This window comes from Amblyomma mixtum, chromosome 5 (genome assembly GCF_055824585.1).
Source record: "Amblyomma mixtum isolate Tamu chromosome 5, ASM5582458v1, whole genome shotgun sequence".
Taxonomy (NCBI): Eukaryota; Metazoa; Arthropoda; class Arachnida; order Ixodida; family Ixodidae; genus Amblyomma; species Amblyomma mixtum.
Genome location: NC_143016.1, coordinates 196,879,194 through 196,897,054, shown reverse-complemented (window position 1 = coordinate 196,897,054; position 17,861 = coordinate 196,879,194). Strand labels below are relative to the sequence as shown.

General features: G+C 48.3%; 1 protein-coding gene and 1 pseudogene across 1 annotated transcript; both read right to left on the bottom strand.

The window, feature by feature from the left end:
* Positions 1 to 2,650: 2,650 nt before the first annotated feature.
* On the bottom strand, positions 2,651 to 8,024 carry LOC149345369 (uncharacterized; annotated as a pseudogene).
* A 105-nt stretch (positions 8,025 to 8,129) lies between these two features.
* LOC149345368 (uncharacterized) lies at positions 8,130 to 17,432 on the bottom strand. Its single transcript, XM_089542749.1, has 3 exons — positions 17,353 to 17,432; positions 15,822 to 15,895; positions 8,130 to 8,389 (listed from the first exon to the last, which is right to left on the bottom strand). Exons 1-3 carry the CDS (start codon positions 17,430 to 17,432, stop codon positions 8,130 to 8,132), a joined length of 414 nt encoding a protein of 137 aa, XP_089398875.1.
* Positions 17,433 to 17,861: the final 429 nt, after the last annotated feature.

The window sequence follows — 17,861 nt, the reverse complement described above, 5'->3', positions numbered from 1 at the left end:
AAACAAGCATACTGTCCAAGCTCTTTATTTATATGAGAAACGAGCATTCAAGAAATTAGACCGTTTCTACAGCGGCGACCACGTACCTTTCGCACGGCCAAAGCGCGGCCGCTTACATTGAATACAGTGGTGGCGCCATCTAGCAGGCGAGACGTAAACCGCGACAGCGGATGGAGCTCAGTCAGCCCACTACCCAATATTCTAGTACACTTTACTTGCGGGGAGCCGTGAAAGCGAATTCTCCCTTGAATAAAGTAGCTGGCTTCTTCACCCGCACATAGTCCCCAATTTTCGCAGTAGCCTCTTTCGCAGACCTGTAGCTATCCGTATACTGTACTGCTGTTGCTTCTTCACCCAATCGCGCTGGCGCTCCAGCTCATAGTCTGGGGAGCTGTAAAAGGCAGGCGACGGGTATCCGACAATATGAAGTCTTCTTCTTGGTACACGTCCATGGAGCAGTGATGCAGGGGTAAGCACCGTAGTAGCGTGCGGAGTGCCGCGGTAAATTCCAAGGTACTCGATTACTGCTTGACGAAGCGGACGCTGCTCTAACGCTGCCACTTGAGCGTACGAGTTGAAAACTCTGTTGAAGCGTTCAACTCCTCCTTTCGCTTGAGGATGATACAAGGATGAGTGCAGAAGGCGGGTGCCACGATCTTTTAGAAATTGCTCCAGCTCTCTAGACGTGAACTGTGGCCCATTATCACAAACGACTTCATCCGGGTAACCTTCACGGGAAAATACAGAAAGCAAAAACTATGTGACTTTAGTCGTGGAGACGTCGGAGCTGAGGTGTACCTCGGGCCACTTCGAAAATAGTCCGCCAGCGTAATCGCAAACCGACAGTCATGCGGAGCTCGCTCCAGAGGTCCCACGATGTCGAGTGCTATCTTTTGCCATGGGTTTTCTGGGAATGGCACTGGCTGCACTGGTGTAGCAGATACCTTGGCGCTATTGCCTGCTCCCTGGCAGATGCTGCAGGTCTGAATCGCGAGCTCGACTCGCCGATCCATGCCCGGCCACCAAAACCGCTCTCGTAGATGCATCTTCGAAATACGTAGCGCGAAAAACAAGACACAGAAAAAGGTGAAGACAGGACACGAGCGTAGACGCGCCTTCGTCCTGACAATTCCGGGATGGGCCTCATGTGCTGCGGCGATCACTTGCGGAGTCAGTGCTTCTCAAACAATAAGACGCTCTCCGCGGAGCAACAAGTTATCAACAACAGACAATTCTTGCTGCATCTTGCAATATCGTTTAATTTCAACCGGAAGCAATTGGTGCGAAGGCCACGACGACTGGACATAAGATATGACTTGTTGTAACGTGTTGTCTTCAGCTAGACTCTGCTTGAATTGCTCTGTGGTGATGCACAATGGCGCTCGAATGAATGCTACCAGTTCGCCTGTAGACGTTTCGTCCTGCTGTAACGCAACTGGAAGACGGGACAAAGCGTCTGCAACTTGGTTTTCCGATCCCTTCCGGTATTACACCGCGTAATTATACCGAAGAAGTCGCTCTGCCCAGCGTGCTATGCGCAGCGGCCGTCTACCAGTACCTTTACTGGACAAGAGAGATAACAAAGCCTGGTGATCTGTGTACAGTGTGAAGTGGCGCCCCCAAAGATACGTGTGCCAATGCTCGATAGCCCAGACACACGCGAGCGCTTCGCGTTCTCCCACGGCGTACCTTCGTTCTGCCGGCAACAGAGTCCTTGACGCAAACGCCACTGTGAATAACTCGTGCCCATGCCTTTGTTGAAGAACTGCTCCGAGGCCGCAGTCGGATGCATCTGTGGCGACAACGACTGTAAGTGATGCGTTGAACATCCGGAGTACTGTCCCGGAATCGAGCATGAACTTAACCTTTTGAAAGCTGGCGTCAACATTCTCATACCAAATAAAAGGCACATTCTTGCGAAGAAGGGCCCGCATAGGCTCGACAACATCGGCTAAATTTGGAGCGAACTTTGCGTAATATTCCACTAAGCTAAGGAAGGATCGAAGAGCAGCATCATCCGCGGGAGCAGGGATGTTTTTTATGGATTCTACCTTCTCCGGTTGTGGAATGATGCCATCGGGCGTGACTTTGTGCCCCAAGAATAAAACCTAATTTGTGCAAAATACACACTTGTCATTTAGCTTGAGCCCTGCTTCTTTTATACGCCTGAGAACGGTCGCAAGGTTTGCCCAGTGGTCTTTTTCACTCTTTCCAAAAACAACGGTGTCGTCGATGTAAAACAAGACACCAGAACATCCTTGAAGAATTTGCGACATCATGCGTTGGAAGGCCGAGGGGGCGGAAGCTAATTAAAGCATACACGCTTGAAGCGATAAAGACCGTCGTGTTACAAAGGCTGTTAAATCACGGCTCTCTAGATGTAGCAAAACTTGATGATAAGCAGATACCAGATCTAACTAGAAAAGTGTGTTGCACCCACAAAGCTGTGCTGAAGTCCTTCAGTGTGGGGAAGCAGAAAATTGTCCGGCACGGCGGCCTTGTTCGCTTCTCGAAGGTCGACACACAGGCGAATCCCTCCATCTCTTTTTTTTACCACAACGATAGGGGAGACTCATTCTGATGCGTTGACGCGCTCAATCACATCCGTCTCTTCCAGCCGACGAAGTTCTTCAGAGACCAAAGGCCGTAATTACAGTGGTAGCCGGCGAAGCTTAGACGCAGTGTGTTGGACGGATGAACGCGTTTTCACCTGGTGAACAAAAGTCATAGCCAGACCAATGCCCTCTCCAAACAGACAATGGAACTCTTCTCTTAAGTAGCTGGGGTGCCCAGCATAACACGGATGCGTTTCTTTTACAGAACATTGTTTGTGGCTACCAGCTGCAGTGGCAGTTGTCTCAAGGCAACGAAGAGATGAGCCACCAATTCGTAGATGAAGAGCTCTAATCGAATGGATACCGAGAAGCGAAGTGCCCCGATACAGGACATAAAACAAAATGGATGCTGCACGAGCCATGTACGTAACCTCCGAGAAAAAACATCCATGCACCGGCATGGGCTGTCTTGAATAGTCCAATAACTTAACTAGCGGGGCAGTACAGTGTGCTTTACTTGAGAAATGCTGGTTGAAGAAGCTGTACGACATAATGGAAACTGCTGATCCCGAATCAACTAAGAATGCTAAGCTGGTGTTTCCTACTAGGACATCAACATGAATACCAGGGTGGGTGGATGCGGCCACTACCAGAATGTTTGCAACGTCACTGCGTTCTTCACTGCTCAGTTCTCGAACAGAAGCAACGCGTCGATCCTTATTACACACTGACTTAAAATGACCGACCCGACCGCAGCAATGGCAGCGTTTCCCTTTAGCCGGGCAGTGGAAAGACGCAACCGAGTGCTGATTAGAATCGCAACGAAAGCAGTTGAAGGGGGCGTTCCTTTTGGTAGCAACATGCTGTACACTTGTAGACGCAAAAGCTTCGACGTCTTGAGTTGTCTGTTCTAGCTGAGTGGCCACAAGCACAGCATGCGAAAAAGAAAGACTCAAGCCATCGAACAACAGACGCCACGGACATGTTGTGAAGAAATGCCTGTCACGAACTGATCACGGAGCGCATCCTCAAGCACGGCGAACGAACAAGCAGCTGCATGCTCACGTAATGCAACAACATACTCGTTGATAGATTCCCCTGGATGCTGGACGCGTTTGCGAAAACGGTGATGTTCTACGACGATATTAGTTTGGGTGGTTCCCCAAGGCTGTAACCGCATTGTCATGTGGCGAAGGTACCGACTCTGTTTTGGCAACAGTCTGGTGCTTGCGCCCTCACTATCTGCTGGCAGATCCGTAGTGGTAGCGCTCTCACCTTCTTTGGCGTCTTTGGCTGACACAGGAAGCGTGAAGAATATTCGCTGGCCTTCGACGCCCAGACTGTGGATAAGAAGGGCTTTGCGACGCTCTGCCGAAAAATCAGACGCTCTCGAAGCCAGCATGTAGTTCTCGAATAGTCGCCCCCATTGTGACCAAGGAACAGCCGAGCGTCCTGGAACAGGCAGAAATGGAGGCGGTGGTACGAGTCCGGAAAAGCTCATGACTGGAAGCGAAAATGTTGTTACGCCCCCTCTTCCGTTTATCCTCGTTCGCAATGTAGTGTAGCCGTGAACCGCCCTTGAATAACGTGAACCGTGACAGGAAACGCATGGAACGAAACCCAGTTTATTCAGTGCCGCACACATATATATACACACAACTGTAGCCCCCTCGGGGTGTTCACATTGAAAAGGAAACAAGAGCTAACTATACAACACGACTCCCACTTTGCACACAGACAAGAGCGAGCGACAATACACTACCAAGCGCTCACGCAATAGTTACCTGAAAAGAAGGCTCCAGTTTAACAGCTGAAGGATTGGCCGTTCTGCACCATCTTCCACCTATCCAAACCACCTATCCACTATGCACCACCTATCCAAACCAAACAAAAACAATACACTCATCGCTTCTTTTGAACTCAACACTAGCCAAAAAAAAGTGCGCCATTTAATAACTTATTCGTAACACACATCCCTTGAAAAGACAAAATGCACAACTTTGCAGTGATAACACAAACTGATCTGCCCCACTGCGGTGGCTTAGTGGTTATGGCACTCGGCTGCTCATGCAAAACACGTGGGTTTGATCCCAGCAAAATTCTAGAGGCCCGTGTACTGTGCGATGTCAGGGCACGTTGAAGAACCCTAAGTGGTCGAAAATCCCGGAGCCCTTCACTACGCCGTCTCTCATAGTCCTAGTCGCCTTGGGACATTAAAACCATAACAAACCAAACCAAACGTGTGTAAGCGAAGACACCGAGGCAGCAGCTCTTAAAACAATGAACTGAGCTCCACTAATATCATCAGCAGCAGGGTCACAGACAAGAGCTTTTCTAGGCAGCCTCTACGTCCATGTAGTGACAAGAGTGCATGGAAGCAGCGGTATTCACCTCCTGCAAGATCAATACAGCGTTCCTGAAAAATAGCATTTGAAACAGAACGCCATAGCAACAAATGCAGGACCCTGAACTTGAAGAGTAGCACCCTGTTAGTGCAACAAGCTCGCAACTGAAAAGATTCCCAAGCTGAGAAAATATTCTAGCATTTCTTTAGTTCCTGCACAAAAGTAGGGATAAGGGTAGCATGAGCAGCTGTGCATTATAAACATGCTTGATTCAATATGCACGAGAGAGTGTAGAGAATCGTGTATTTCTTACCTATGTGATTAGAATGTATCTTGGGACCGAGCAAAAAGACAACAGATGAGGAAGAGACCAGAAAGAAAGAGCGCGGAACTTCAACTGAGTTGATTAGACAGGTGCGTCACATTTATACATCCATCTCAAAACTTAAAGGGATGCTGAAGAGTTTTTCGAATTCATTAAAATGCTCACGTGTGGATGTGGGAGCTCTATATATCATATGGGTGAAATTTTTTTACAGATTCATAACTTAGGAGCGACGTAATCGCCGTTTAAAATTACGCTGTAGCTCCGCCCCCCGCGATCCGCCGAGCGCTGCTGATGACCCTGACGATGCGAGCCAAAACCGGAAACCGCGGAGTTGTGACGTAAACACTGGTGATCCGTCACTTCAGAGCATCCGCGGCCGGGCTTATTTCTGCGTGCGTGCCATCATAAGCTGCTTCGAGCTGCCTTGTGTTTCTTTATTTGTGCGTATTTATGTTTGTGGTGACGTACAGAAAGGTGTGCAGCATCGAATGAAGCGGTGGACCCATCACGCTAGCGTTCTGAGCAGCCCTCGGCTGCACGAACATCCGCGGCCGCGACGATGTGGTCTTTCATTATTTCCCTTAAAAAAAGAAGCTCTCCGCGAAGTGAGTCGCTGCTGTGAAGCGAAGGGATCTCAAGCCGTCAAAGGCAACAGTGCTATGCTCTGGCCACTTTCGTGATTAGAATTATCACCAGAGCCTGCCGGCAATGCATTCACTGGGCCTGTCAACAGTCAGCTCGACTGAAACCCGGTGCAATACCGTCTGTTTTCTGATAATTTCATCAATTTCTTGGCAGCACCAGCAGTCTTCTTCATTCCCCTCTGGAATGCAGCGGACGGAGGAACACCTGTTTTGGAAGTAGAGTGTTTACAATGACATCACTCAACTGCCAGGAATACATTTCTAATAACGCATGTAGTCGTAAAGAATTGCCGACTGCCGCATGGCTTCATACATTAATAATAATATTATATAATTGTGCGCCAAGTGCGCTAAAGCCAGCCTTGCGATTCATCCTGCTCGGTTGCAGCACGAGTCCATCTAATTAGTGAAAAAATCTTTTGCCGCTAGATCTGAACAACAAGCACGATAAAGGCGGCGCAAGCGGATGAAAGTATTCTTACAAGGACTTGTAGCATGAACCAACTCGCCTAAACAAGGATTTTAATTTACTGCTAGCTCCCATCTTGGCACGAAAAACGGAAGGCGCATGTTTGTCACCTAGACGAGTTTTGTCGCAAAGTGCTGCGCACTTGTATGTTATGAATCGAGCCGGCATGCAGCGACCATGAAGTGATGCAAGCATAAAATTTGCGTGCAAAAAGAGCCTGATAATTTATTGCTCATGCCAATGATCTTTGTGGATTACAAGCAGATTTGCGGCAGCACTGACAAGCGGCAAGACAAAAAATGCCGACGATCGCATCCCGCTTACATTGTATTAGGAAAATTACGTCGGGCAGTGCTATACTGGATTTGCTCGCCTCAAAATTCATCCATTGTATCTCTGAATGTAGTTTGGCAAGAAAAGTATACTTACTAAAGCCATTTCCAACACGTGGAGATGCTGACACTTCGCTTTCGTTCGAGTCAAAATCACGGCTTGCGCCAGCACCGTTTCTTTCTTGGAGAGGTTTGCTCTTTGCAATCAGTTCTAACATGTAGGGGATGACGCCAAGATACTACAGGTAATCTTCGATGTGTTCCATCGTCGCATAAGAAGCAAAATAACAACTTCGAACCGCCGAGCGCCGCGGTTCATGTGCAGCGGCGGCGGCCGAGCCGACCGAGCCAGCGCCATTGTTGACGTCACGAGGCGCCCAACCAATCACAGGCGGCAACGAGGCGCGCGAGCTCACCCGAGGCTGCTGCTGCACTTCTCGCCCAAATAAAATAGGTTTGCGCTTTCCTCTGCCTAATTTCGACGAGAAATTCGAATTCCGAGGGTGGAAAACTGTAAAGTGCATCTCTCCACTCAATTTTTCTGGGAAACCTTTCAGCATCCCTTTAACAAACGACCTTCACATGACACTGGCGGGTTGCCGTGTGCGGGACAGCATGTTATCCAGATATGCGAACTCTTTATCAAGTCAACTGAGGTTTTGCTGACACAAGAGTCAGATTCTTTCTTAATACAGTAAACTTCGTACAATCCTCGACTCAGTTTAGATGCAATTTTTTTTTAGACTGCCGTTTCGTGGAACCGTGGCGTGCAACCACGGCAGTGACAACAATGGTCGGCCACATGCCCATCCCCCCGCCAATGCGGCTACTCCTATGTGGTGCTCCTGAAGTCCCTAGTTTGTCCAATGTAGCTTTTGCCACAGAACAGGGGTATTCATTCGATAAATGACCCCGCTCATGCACGGGGCGAATCTGTCTGCGTGCTTAATACCACATTCTTCCTCGCAAAAGCTACAACGGACAAACTGGAAATTGTATAAACGTCAGAGTTCACTAGCACCACGCAGGAGTAGGCGCATTGGCGGCGGGTGGGCATGTGGCTAACCATTGTCGCCACTGCCGTGGTTGCACGCCTCGTCTTAAAAAAGCTTGCTTTTAAAGTAAGTAGAGGAGCGTACGAAGCCTACTGTATTAAGAAGGAATCCAGCTCTTGTGTCAGCAAAACCTCCATGCACTTGTGTGGTCAATAGTTTGCATATCTGGATAATATGCTGTACCGCACACGGCAGCACAACAGTGTCATGTGATGGTCGTTTGTTAGGTTAGTTTGTGATTGCGATTAATGTATAAATGTGACGCACCTGTGCAATAAACTCAGTTGAGGTGCCATGCTCTGTCTTGTTGGTCTCTTCCTCGTCCGTTGTCGTTTTGCACGGTCCCAAGATACATTCTAATAATAGTCACCAACTAGCCCGCCTTTCTCTGTTATATTTACCTAAGTGAAGCTCTTCTGGATGAGCCCCCGTCGTGCCTGCATTCCTGACAAGCTGTCGATGACAGCATCAGCAGCTGGCAGGTGCTGTGGCCGCCTTGCTGCTACTGTGCTGGTGCGGTCGAGTGGAGCACTCTGGGCGGGAGCAGTCCGAATAGGAGGCTGCGGCTCCTTCCTCGAGCACGCAAAGTTATGCAGTGCTGCACAGGCAGTAATGATTGCTGCAGCTTGTTTCGCCTTGTGCTGGAGCCCCATATCCAAACGAATCTTGGCTGGACGATACAATTAATGACAATGAAATCTTTCCGCCCAATTATGTCGTTTATAGACAAGACCGCAACGTGCACGGCGGTGGTGTATTTGTTCTTATCCATGACAGTATCCTTAGCATGCCGATAGACTTTGAAACCGAATCCTGTGAAACAGTGTGGTGCAAAATTCTTCTAAAAAAGGGCACCTCTCTTGCAGTTGGTTCATTTTACAGATCACTGGGTTCTAGCCGTCCCCAACCTTTGTTTGAGTTGAGCAATATACTGTTAAGCTTACAAACAACGTATATAATACTCGCTGGTGATTTTAACTTGCCGAACATTGATTGGTCCTAATTAAAGCCTGTACTTAGTAATGCATCCCTACTGTACACTGTTTTCCAGGAAATGGTTACTGTCCATTCTTTGCTACAGTTCGTTAACACCCCCAGTAGCACAAGGTGGCGGGCCCATGCGGGTCCGACATGGGCAATGAGGGCTGGTGGCTGCCCGCAATAAACCCACATGGGTCCCCCGTGGGTGCAGTGCTGGCACAAAACGCTGGGGCTGCCCACTTCTTGCCCGACTGGGACCCTCCTCGGCTAGACATAGGCTTAAACAGACTGGGCAGCCAACCTAGGTCCCACCGCAGATACATGCGGGCTAGGATGCGGGCTCTATTATGGAGAAGCGCGGGCAACCCCGAAAGGGGCTGCCCGTACACCACCATGAGGGAGCCGCAGTGTTTTTGTGTGGGCAAAGAGCTAGTATTCCCGCCTTCAGCCGACATGGGTCCCGCGTAGGAAATACAGGGGCTAAACTATGGGCTTCACAGTGGCGAAGCGTTTCAGGCATGCAGTTTGGGCTCTCTTAGCAACACCGGCGAAGGTCCCGCGTGGGCTGGGCATGGACACATTTGCCATTCCGACGTCTTCACCGCCTGTATTCTAAATCGGGTATGAAAGGGGTAAGCATGGGCTGCGTGCAGTTCGTGTGCATAAAAGATGGGGCTACATGACGGTGAAGTGCGGGCATACCCAACAGGGGCTGCCCGTGCAGCGCCCTAACGGAACCATTTGGGCTGTAGGTGGGCTAACACCAGTATTCCCGCCTGTAGCCTAAATTGGTCCTGTATGGAAAATATATGGGCTAGGCATGGGCACAATTGCGATTCCAACATCTTCCCCGCCTGTATCCTACATATCTGGTAGAAAAGGCCTAAGCGTGAGCTGCGCAGTAGCAAGACATACAGTGTGTGCGGGCAAACGGCTAGTATTATATCCGCCAGCAGCCTTCGTAAATCCTGCGCAGACTACTCTGGGCTTCACAGTGCAGAAACATCATGCGCCATTAGCGAGTTGCCGGGCAAAACCTATCGACAGTCACACGTACACTAGTTGTACACGGGAAGAGTTGACATTCTTGCATTTAGTCTGCCTGCATATCCTACATCAGAGGTAAAAGGGTTAAGCGTGACCAAATAGCAAGACCTTGCACGTTTCACTCTGACGAAGAGCTGCTCTTTGAACGTCGTAATAACAAAAGAACCCGCTTCTGAGATTTCTTGGTGCTTCTTTTGCATTTATCGCATTGTATTTTTTTCTGGTGTGCTGCGGTCGCCGCGGAGAAAGCTGCCAGGATAAGGTTTCTTGCTTGTTTCAACGCACTTCAATTACGCCAGCACTTCAAGCGCTTTCGTCGTCTCCATGCATATGTGGCGCATGGAATTCATGACTAGTTGATGAACATAGCGAGCCTCCGGCGACTGCGCCAGAGGCTGCAAAAGGTTTGTTACTGTCGCGTTAATTGCAGCAGCTTTCTTAATGTGCGCTAGCAGCCGTTTATAGCGACGCATCGATCAAGACACAAAATTCTTGGTTTTTGTGCAGGCATTCTTTGCGCGTCTTCTTCGTCTAGTGATCGCACATTGATAACGCAACTTGGCCAAGTGCCATCGCGAGCTGCCCCACCCTTCACCCTATGAGGAAGAGATACTAATCACAAATCGCTGAGAACATTTCTATCGACGAACAAGAAAAGGTTAGCTAGCGAAAAGGTACAGTGCTAGAGAGAACAAAATAAAAACAAACTCTTGTAGAAACGTCACACGAGTAACCTGTCTGCGCACTTTTTTTTTTCAAGTTTTTTTCTCCTCTCACCACTGCCTTCCCTGCTTTTCCTGAGTCCACTCTCAAAAAAAAAAAAAAACCTGCTCAATCCTGGTTTTTCTGTCTGCCTTTGTTCCTTCCCCGAGGGCGCCTCTGTGTCTGTCGTGTCCCTCCCAGCCCCCTTCCCCGAAATGGCGCGGAGGCACTCACTCTACAGCCCACTACCGAACATTTTAAGCCGCCCTCCCGACCGCACTCCCCGCGACGCTCCATGAAGTGGAGAGGGGGCTCCGATTCTACTTGTGCCCCCCCCCCCCCCCCGCCTTTCCTGCGTTTGTTTGGAACAGGTTTTCCTTTTCTGCGGTTGGGTTGAGTGTCAAGAGATGAAGGTAGCTGCGAAAACACGCTGGCACTCGCTAGTCCTCGTTGAATTTGTGTTATACAGTTTTTTGTGCCTTTCCTCGTGTTGCTTGATCAATCCACGATCGAAGATGACATCGCCTTCCATGCGTACGTCTAGTGCAAGTATGGTGGAACCCTGTCGTCCTTGTCTCAGTGTTGAATAACTTCGCTCCGAAAGACGTGAGTGGTGAACAGTGACATTTACTGACATTTCAGCGGTGGAGGCCACGGCGGAGAAGGCGGATTTTATGACATTTGAAATCACTCTATTGTCTGAGTACTGCCACCGTCTCAGTTATATGCTCGGCGTCAACAGAAACTTTCTAGTTGTTCAGTGTCTTTTTTGAACCAACCAGTTCTAGATTGCACAGCGTAGAGAGACAAAATACCGAAAAATTTTCTCTGTTACATACCGAAATTTCTTGTCCTTCATGGTAACAAGACTAAAATTAGTTTTGTGGTGTGTATTCTTTCTTTACACAGGCATATGGTGCATACGTGTGAGCGCAATTATCGACGAGCGTCCTGAGGGGGAGCGGCTCAAGGCCCCGAACAAACATCACGCATCGCATCGATGCTGCAGAATGTGCCGTAAATAAAGAAAGATGACCAAGCAAGCATTGGAATCGTCCGAGCAACCTGTTTACACACCTACAATGTTACGACACACATTTGAAACACAATATTGATTGAAATACGAAAGGCGTGAGGGGCATTCACGATACTGAGCATTGCCAATCGTCAGGGCCAGGCGTCATGAGACGCCTGGCTTGTCCGTGCCTTCTCTTTCCTCCTGTCTTCGTTAGCACGCATTATCTCTTTTTAAGTAATGTGACGTACACCTTCCGCTGCGTGAGATTCTCGGTAGCTTCTTTTCGTCTTTTTTTCTTCTTATTATTTCTTAGCGCTTACCAATCCACAATCACTTTACCGATAACGATCGTCGATTACAATCCCAATTATTGATTACCTATGATCAATCCTTATCTAGCTTACAGAGCACGGCATACTACGCCACTTTTACACATACACACCATTTGTTCCAGTACACGGAAGCACCATAACACCCCTTTTCATTCCGTCCAATTACTGACGCGTAATTTGCATATTAATATTTGTCTGGCTCCGCGGTGGCTCAATGGCTACGGCTCTCGGCTGCTGACCCGAAAGACGCGGGTTCGATCCCGGTCGCGGCGGCCGAATTTCGATGAAGGCGAAATTCTAGAGGCCCGTGTACTGTGCGATGTCTTTGCACGTTAAAGAACCCCAGGTGGTCGAAATTTCCGAAGCCCTTCACTACATCGTCCCTCATAGCCTGAGTCGCTTTGGGACGTTAAGCCCCCATACACGACACCAATATTTTTTTTTCACTACTGTCAGACCAGAACACATCCCAAACACAGGTTACTAAGCCATACACCCGACCACGCGTTCAATGGGTGTCGCTCAAACACGCCTGAAGCAATTACCCTTCGTGGCCTACGGGAATAAAGAACAAACAAAAACCTTCGTGGCATACGCGTTACTTGCCCACCTGGCGCAGTGGGGCTATTTTCTTTTTCTATTTACAGGAATTTGGGGTTTTTTTCCGACGGGCGGAGCCGGGATTTCACCTGAACGAGCTCCTTACGCTGTCGCTTAATACCTGCGACTGTCCAATACTAGACCTCCCGGAATGCATCACAGCTCGCGTTTCATGTTCAATGGGAAAAAGATAGCGCGCACCGAGGTGTCTCTAACAAGGAGAAAACATTGGTTGGGGGAGCCATCACCCAAGGAAAACCGGTTGAGAAGCAAAACTGGACTGTTTTGACTGCAGACGAGGTCCAGATTAGGCTAATTAGTGTATATTCATAATGATGGTTCAACAGCGCGAACACACCAAGTCCAAGAAAGAGAGAGGACACACACACCAGCGCTGAATTCAGCGCTGGTGTGTGTCCTGTCTCTTTCTTGGTCTATGTGTGTTTGCCTGTGGGCCGAACTTGGGCTAGCCCACGTGGGCCGGACTTGAGCTAGCCCACGTGGCCCGGACTTGGGCTAGCCCACGTGGGCCGGACTTGGGCTAGCCCACGTGGGCCGGACTTGGACTAGCCCATGTGGGCCGTACTTAAGCTAGCCCACGTTGGCCGGACTTGGGCTTGCCCATGTGGGCCGGACTTAGGCTAGCCCGTGCGGGACCCCGCTGCACTACCGCCTAAGCCCCCCTGGAGGTCCCCTCTAAGAAGCCCATTACTGCCCCTATGGGTCCAACAAAGGACCGAGGAAAGCCCCCTGTATCGTTTTTATGCATGCAGACCATAGGAGTCCCCTGCTGGTCCTATGTAGCAAGCCCACTGGGCTGCCCCTGTGGGTCCCGCGCGATGCCGAGTTGCAAATCCCGCACATATCCCACATCGGGCCCCCATGGGCTACCCGTGTGGGGCCCACGAGGGCCCGCAATTCCGAGCCCCGTTTGTGCTACTGGGGACGCTGACTCGGACGAGCGGTACTACCGCAAATGTACTGGATTTATTTTTCTGTAATGACCGCGATCTTATATCAAATGTTGTCACATTGCCTGGGATCGGTGATCATGATGTGGTTGTCACTAAGTTATCTTGTACAGCCCACACCTGCCGCGCTTCAGAACCACGCAAGGTGTTCTTCCACGAAGAAGGCGACTACGCCTCACTGTCCGCCGAACTTGACGCATTTCTTCCCCACTTCCGATCACATATCTCACGCCTTGATATTAATGGGCTATGGAATCTATTCAAAACAAAATTGCTATCGTTAACACAAGCCTTCATTCCTTCGCGTGTCATTTCCGCCAAGCGCCGTAGCGATAAGCCATGGCTAACAAGAGAACTTCGCACGTTGATAAACAGAAAAAACAGATTGTTTCGTATATATTGTCAGTTTCCTGATCTAAAGCTGCGCTCACAAATGAAAGAGCTGAGCAAGGTCATTACAAAAGTGATGCGCACAGCACATAATACGTACCTTTCCAATCTAGGCGATAAACTTAATCCAACCCAAAGGAATTGTGGAAATACGTCAGAAACAAGAAAAATACCAGGCAATCTATTCCAGATGTTATTGATGGTACAAACTACAATGCCGATAAAAAAAAGCAAAAGCTGAAAGGTTTAATGCATTTTATCAATCTGCTTTCTCACAACCTGCAACTGCAGTCACCGCTTCTCAAGGCGTTACCAACTTAACAAAAATGAATGTGGTATCATTATCCGAATGTGGTATCGTGTCCTTATTGCAGAAGATTAATGTACATTCTGCCCCTGGTCCAGATGGCATATCAAATTTTGTCCTCAAGAACTGCGCGTTAGCTATTGCTCCCTTTTTAGTACTACTCTTTGAAACCTCTCTTGAGCAAGAAGTTTTGCCCCCTGACTGGAAAAATGCAAGCATTATTCCTATCCATAAGAGCGGTGACAAGAACGTAACATGTAACTACATACCTATTTCATTGACAAGCGTTGTATGCAAAACACTAGAGCATGTAATTTACACAAACCTAATTAATCACCTACAGAGTAATAACTTCTTTTCACCAACGCAGCACGGCTTTAGGGCTGGGTTTTCTTGCGATACGCAATTAATTGAATTTACTCACGATATTGCAGCCTCAATTAACTCAGGCACGCAGGTTGACTGTATATTTTTAGATTTTCGGAAGGCATTTGTTTCCGTTTGCCATGCACTTCTGTTGCACAAAATGTCCCTTCTTAATATACCGGCCAATCTCTTAGCATGGATTAAAGCATACCTCTCTGAAAGAAAGCAGTGCGTGGTTCTGGACGGTGAGTGCTCATCAAGTGTGCCTGTGTTATCTGGTGTCCCACAGGGGTCAGTTTTGGGCCCTCTACTTTTCCTTGTTTATATCAATGACCTTACTGACCGTACCACCAGCCGCGTACGATTGTACGCAGATGATTGCTGTATCTACCGCGAAATCACTAGTGCTGCGGACTGTCAACATTTACAGAACGACCTGGACTCCGCTTTTTGGGGTGTCAGTCCTGGAAGATGTCTCTTAATTTATCCAAATGCAATCTTATAAGGTTTACAACTAAAAAACAGCCAATTCTTACCAATTATTTTATGGATGGAACCTGCATGTCGGTCGCAAGAGAATACAAATATTTGGGGGTTGTGTTCTCTACCAATCTGTCATGGAATGCTCATATAGATAACGTAACTATGAAGGCTAGTCGAATGTTAAATTTCCTCAAACGAAACTTTAATCAGGCACCAACAAAGCTTAAGGAAACATTATTTACTTCAAATGTGCGTCCTATTCTTCAGTACGGTTGCAGTACTTGGGATCCGTCAACCCAGTGTAACATCGCAAAACTTGAACGCGTACAGGCACGTGCTGCTCGCTTTGTATCAGGTAATTACGACTTTTCAAAAAGATCTTGCGATATTTCCAAAAACCTAGGGTGGCCGCTGCTAGCAACGAGAAGAAAATACTTGCGCTTGTCGCTATTTTACAATATTCTTAACACTAGAACAGGTATTGATAAAGATAAATATCTAAAAAAACCAACTTATGTATCTGCACGAACGGACCATTCCCGAAAAGTCCGTGAATATGCTTGTCGAATAAACTTACTTAAGAACAGCTTCTTCCCTAAAACAGTACACGAGTGGAATGGTTTGCCTGCCGAAATTGTTTCCGGGACCCCTTCGTCTTTTATCCAGGATCTCAAAAATATTGTTTTTAATGGGTTTTAGCATTTCTTTTAACTCCTCATACCTGTGTTTCCATTACCATAATACAGTGTGATTAAGGGATGCAAATAGTGATGTTTCATGCTTTTCAATTTGCTACTCAGTTATATCATCTGTGCAATTATATTGTTTTTTCTTTCCCCCCTACACTAATGCCCGCAAGGGCGCTGTAGGTATGTAAATAAATAAATAAATAAATAAAGGGAGGCGGCGCTTCCAGACACCGAATGCTCGCTCGACCACATTACGGGTCTTGATGTGAGTTTTCTGGTACCTGCATGGATAAAGGAATATTGAGTTGGTTTAATGCCACAGCTAGAAAGTGTGGTCGAATTTTGTGATGATGATCAGTGTTTTGGGGCAAGAGCATCTAAGGCCAAAGAGCGCCAAAAAACAAGGTCTTTGCCTGGCTGAGGTTAAAATATGTGCACGTGTTAAAAGCAAGACAGGGTGTATAAAGCCTAAAAGAGTAGTGAGTATGTGCATGATTATACTGTGTCCGGAGGGTGTAAGTCAGGTGGAATGGCCTTAAGTGATGTAAAGCGCCTACAAATTGTGGTAAGAATTGCGGTATGTAAAATATGAAGCCAGGTAGCCTCAACCACAGTCCTAGATTCAGCAAGAAGGGCAAGGCATCTGACAGTTAAGGCTAAGCTCAGCCTTCTGCTCAGCAATGAGGAGGGGCTGATGTTACTTGGAATAAAAGTTATCTTGTAAAAAACCTACATGAGCTAAAAATTTAAAAACCATAACCAAAGAAAACATCCAGTCATCACCTAAGGCTAAAGAGGGGTGCACTGGTAATTTGAATGTGTATAGTTCTGGGAAGTGCTGTCGTCTTTCTGTTTCCAATCTCGGGCACATGATTAATGTGTGGACAACTGAGATGTGTGGTGGCACCAAAACCATCACCTTGAGACTGAAGGATGATCAAACTTTGTCATGCAATGACATTGGCAACATACTAACAAACCTTCCTTGCGGCGAATTTGCTGGGCCAGGGTCCGACCGCGGTGTCATGAGGAAAGGGCGGCATGCGTAGCCAGCATCCCCAAGCAGGACTCCAGGCACCCGACTTTCCTCGTAGAGTACCCGCAGGCGGGAATTGTCAAATATCCGACTGTCATGGACGGAGCCTGGCCAGTCGGCAACAATGTAAAAGAACGGCAGCTGGGGTCTGCTGACAACCTGTACAAAACCAGCAATAAGACCAATCAGCAAAAGCATGCAGACACATGGCGCCTTGTATTTTTTCAACAAGTAATGCAACTGTTGATACAAACGCTTATCGCTAAGAACGCGCAGTTCTGAACACGCGCGAAACCCGCTTTCATGCGCAACCAAGCAAAACAAAAAGAATGACCACGTACAGTGTTTCTGTTCATGGAGAACTATGCTACATTATAAGGCAGTATTTTCTTCAAAAGAAAATGCTCGACCTCGATCGCATATTCCAAAGAGACATATTTCGCTATCTGCCAGCGCCCGACGCGAGCATGCTTTTGTTTTCGAAGTTTTTTTAACGTCCCAAAGCGATTCAGCCTAGGAGAGACGCCGTAGTGACGCCGGTGCGGTATTGAACCCGCGTCTTTACGGCAAGCATGCTTGTTATTGTAGTACGTTCATAGCACCGCGGGGATAGAAATAAAATGACAGCACCAGCACTGCACGAATGAATACGCGTCAGCTGAACAGTCGTAACTGTTCAGAAAACTAATTTTCATTGCTCACCTGCACATTGAAGGAGCAATAGCCCTTGCGGTGTCGGTACATTTCCGGATCTGCGCCTCCAGGGCTTTTGATGCGGACATGGGTGCAATCAATGCAGCCGGTTACACCAGGAAATTCGGCGATGTCATAGAAGTCCCGCACCAGATTTCCCAGCAGCGAGACGGCTGGGAACTGCACAAACATCGGGCGCAAGTACTGGGCAATCAGCAAGGTGACCTTGCCAACTGCGCGGCACACTTTAGACTGCCAGATCCGCACCAGATCCCAAGTCACAGCTTGAAACGTGCCGGCCCCGTAAAATCTTAGCACCAGGAGCAGCTGCAGCATCGGAGGCACCGGCTGTCCCCTGTTGTCGGGACTTTCGCGCAGAGGCAACAAGGTGAGCAGCTCCCGCACGGCCTCTTCGAGAAGCGATAGCGGGCGAAGAACTGCTCGTCGTTGTAAAGCTCCATGGGGTACCCCCGATCGCATAACGCTCGCCGGGGGATCTTCGGCAACCGATGGGCCTC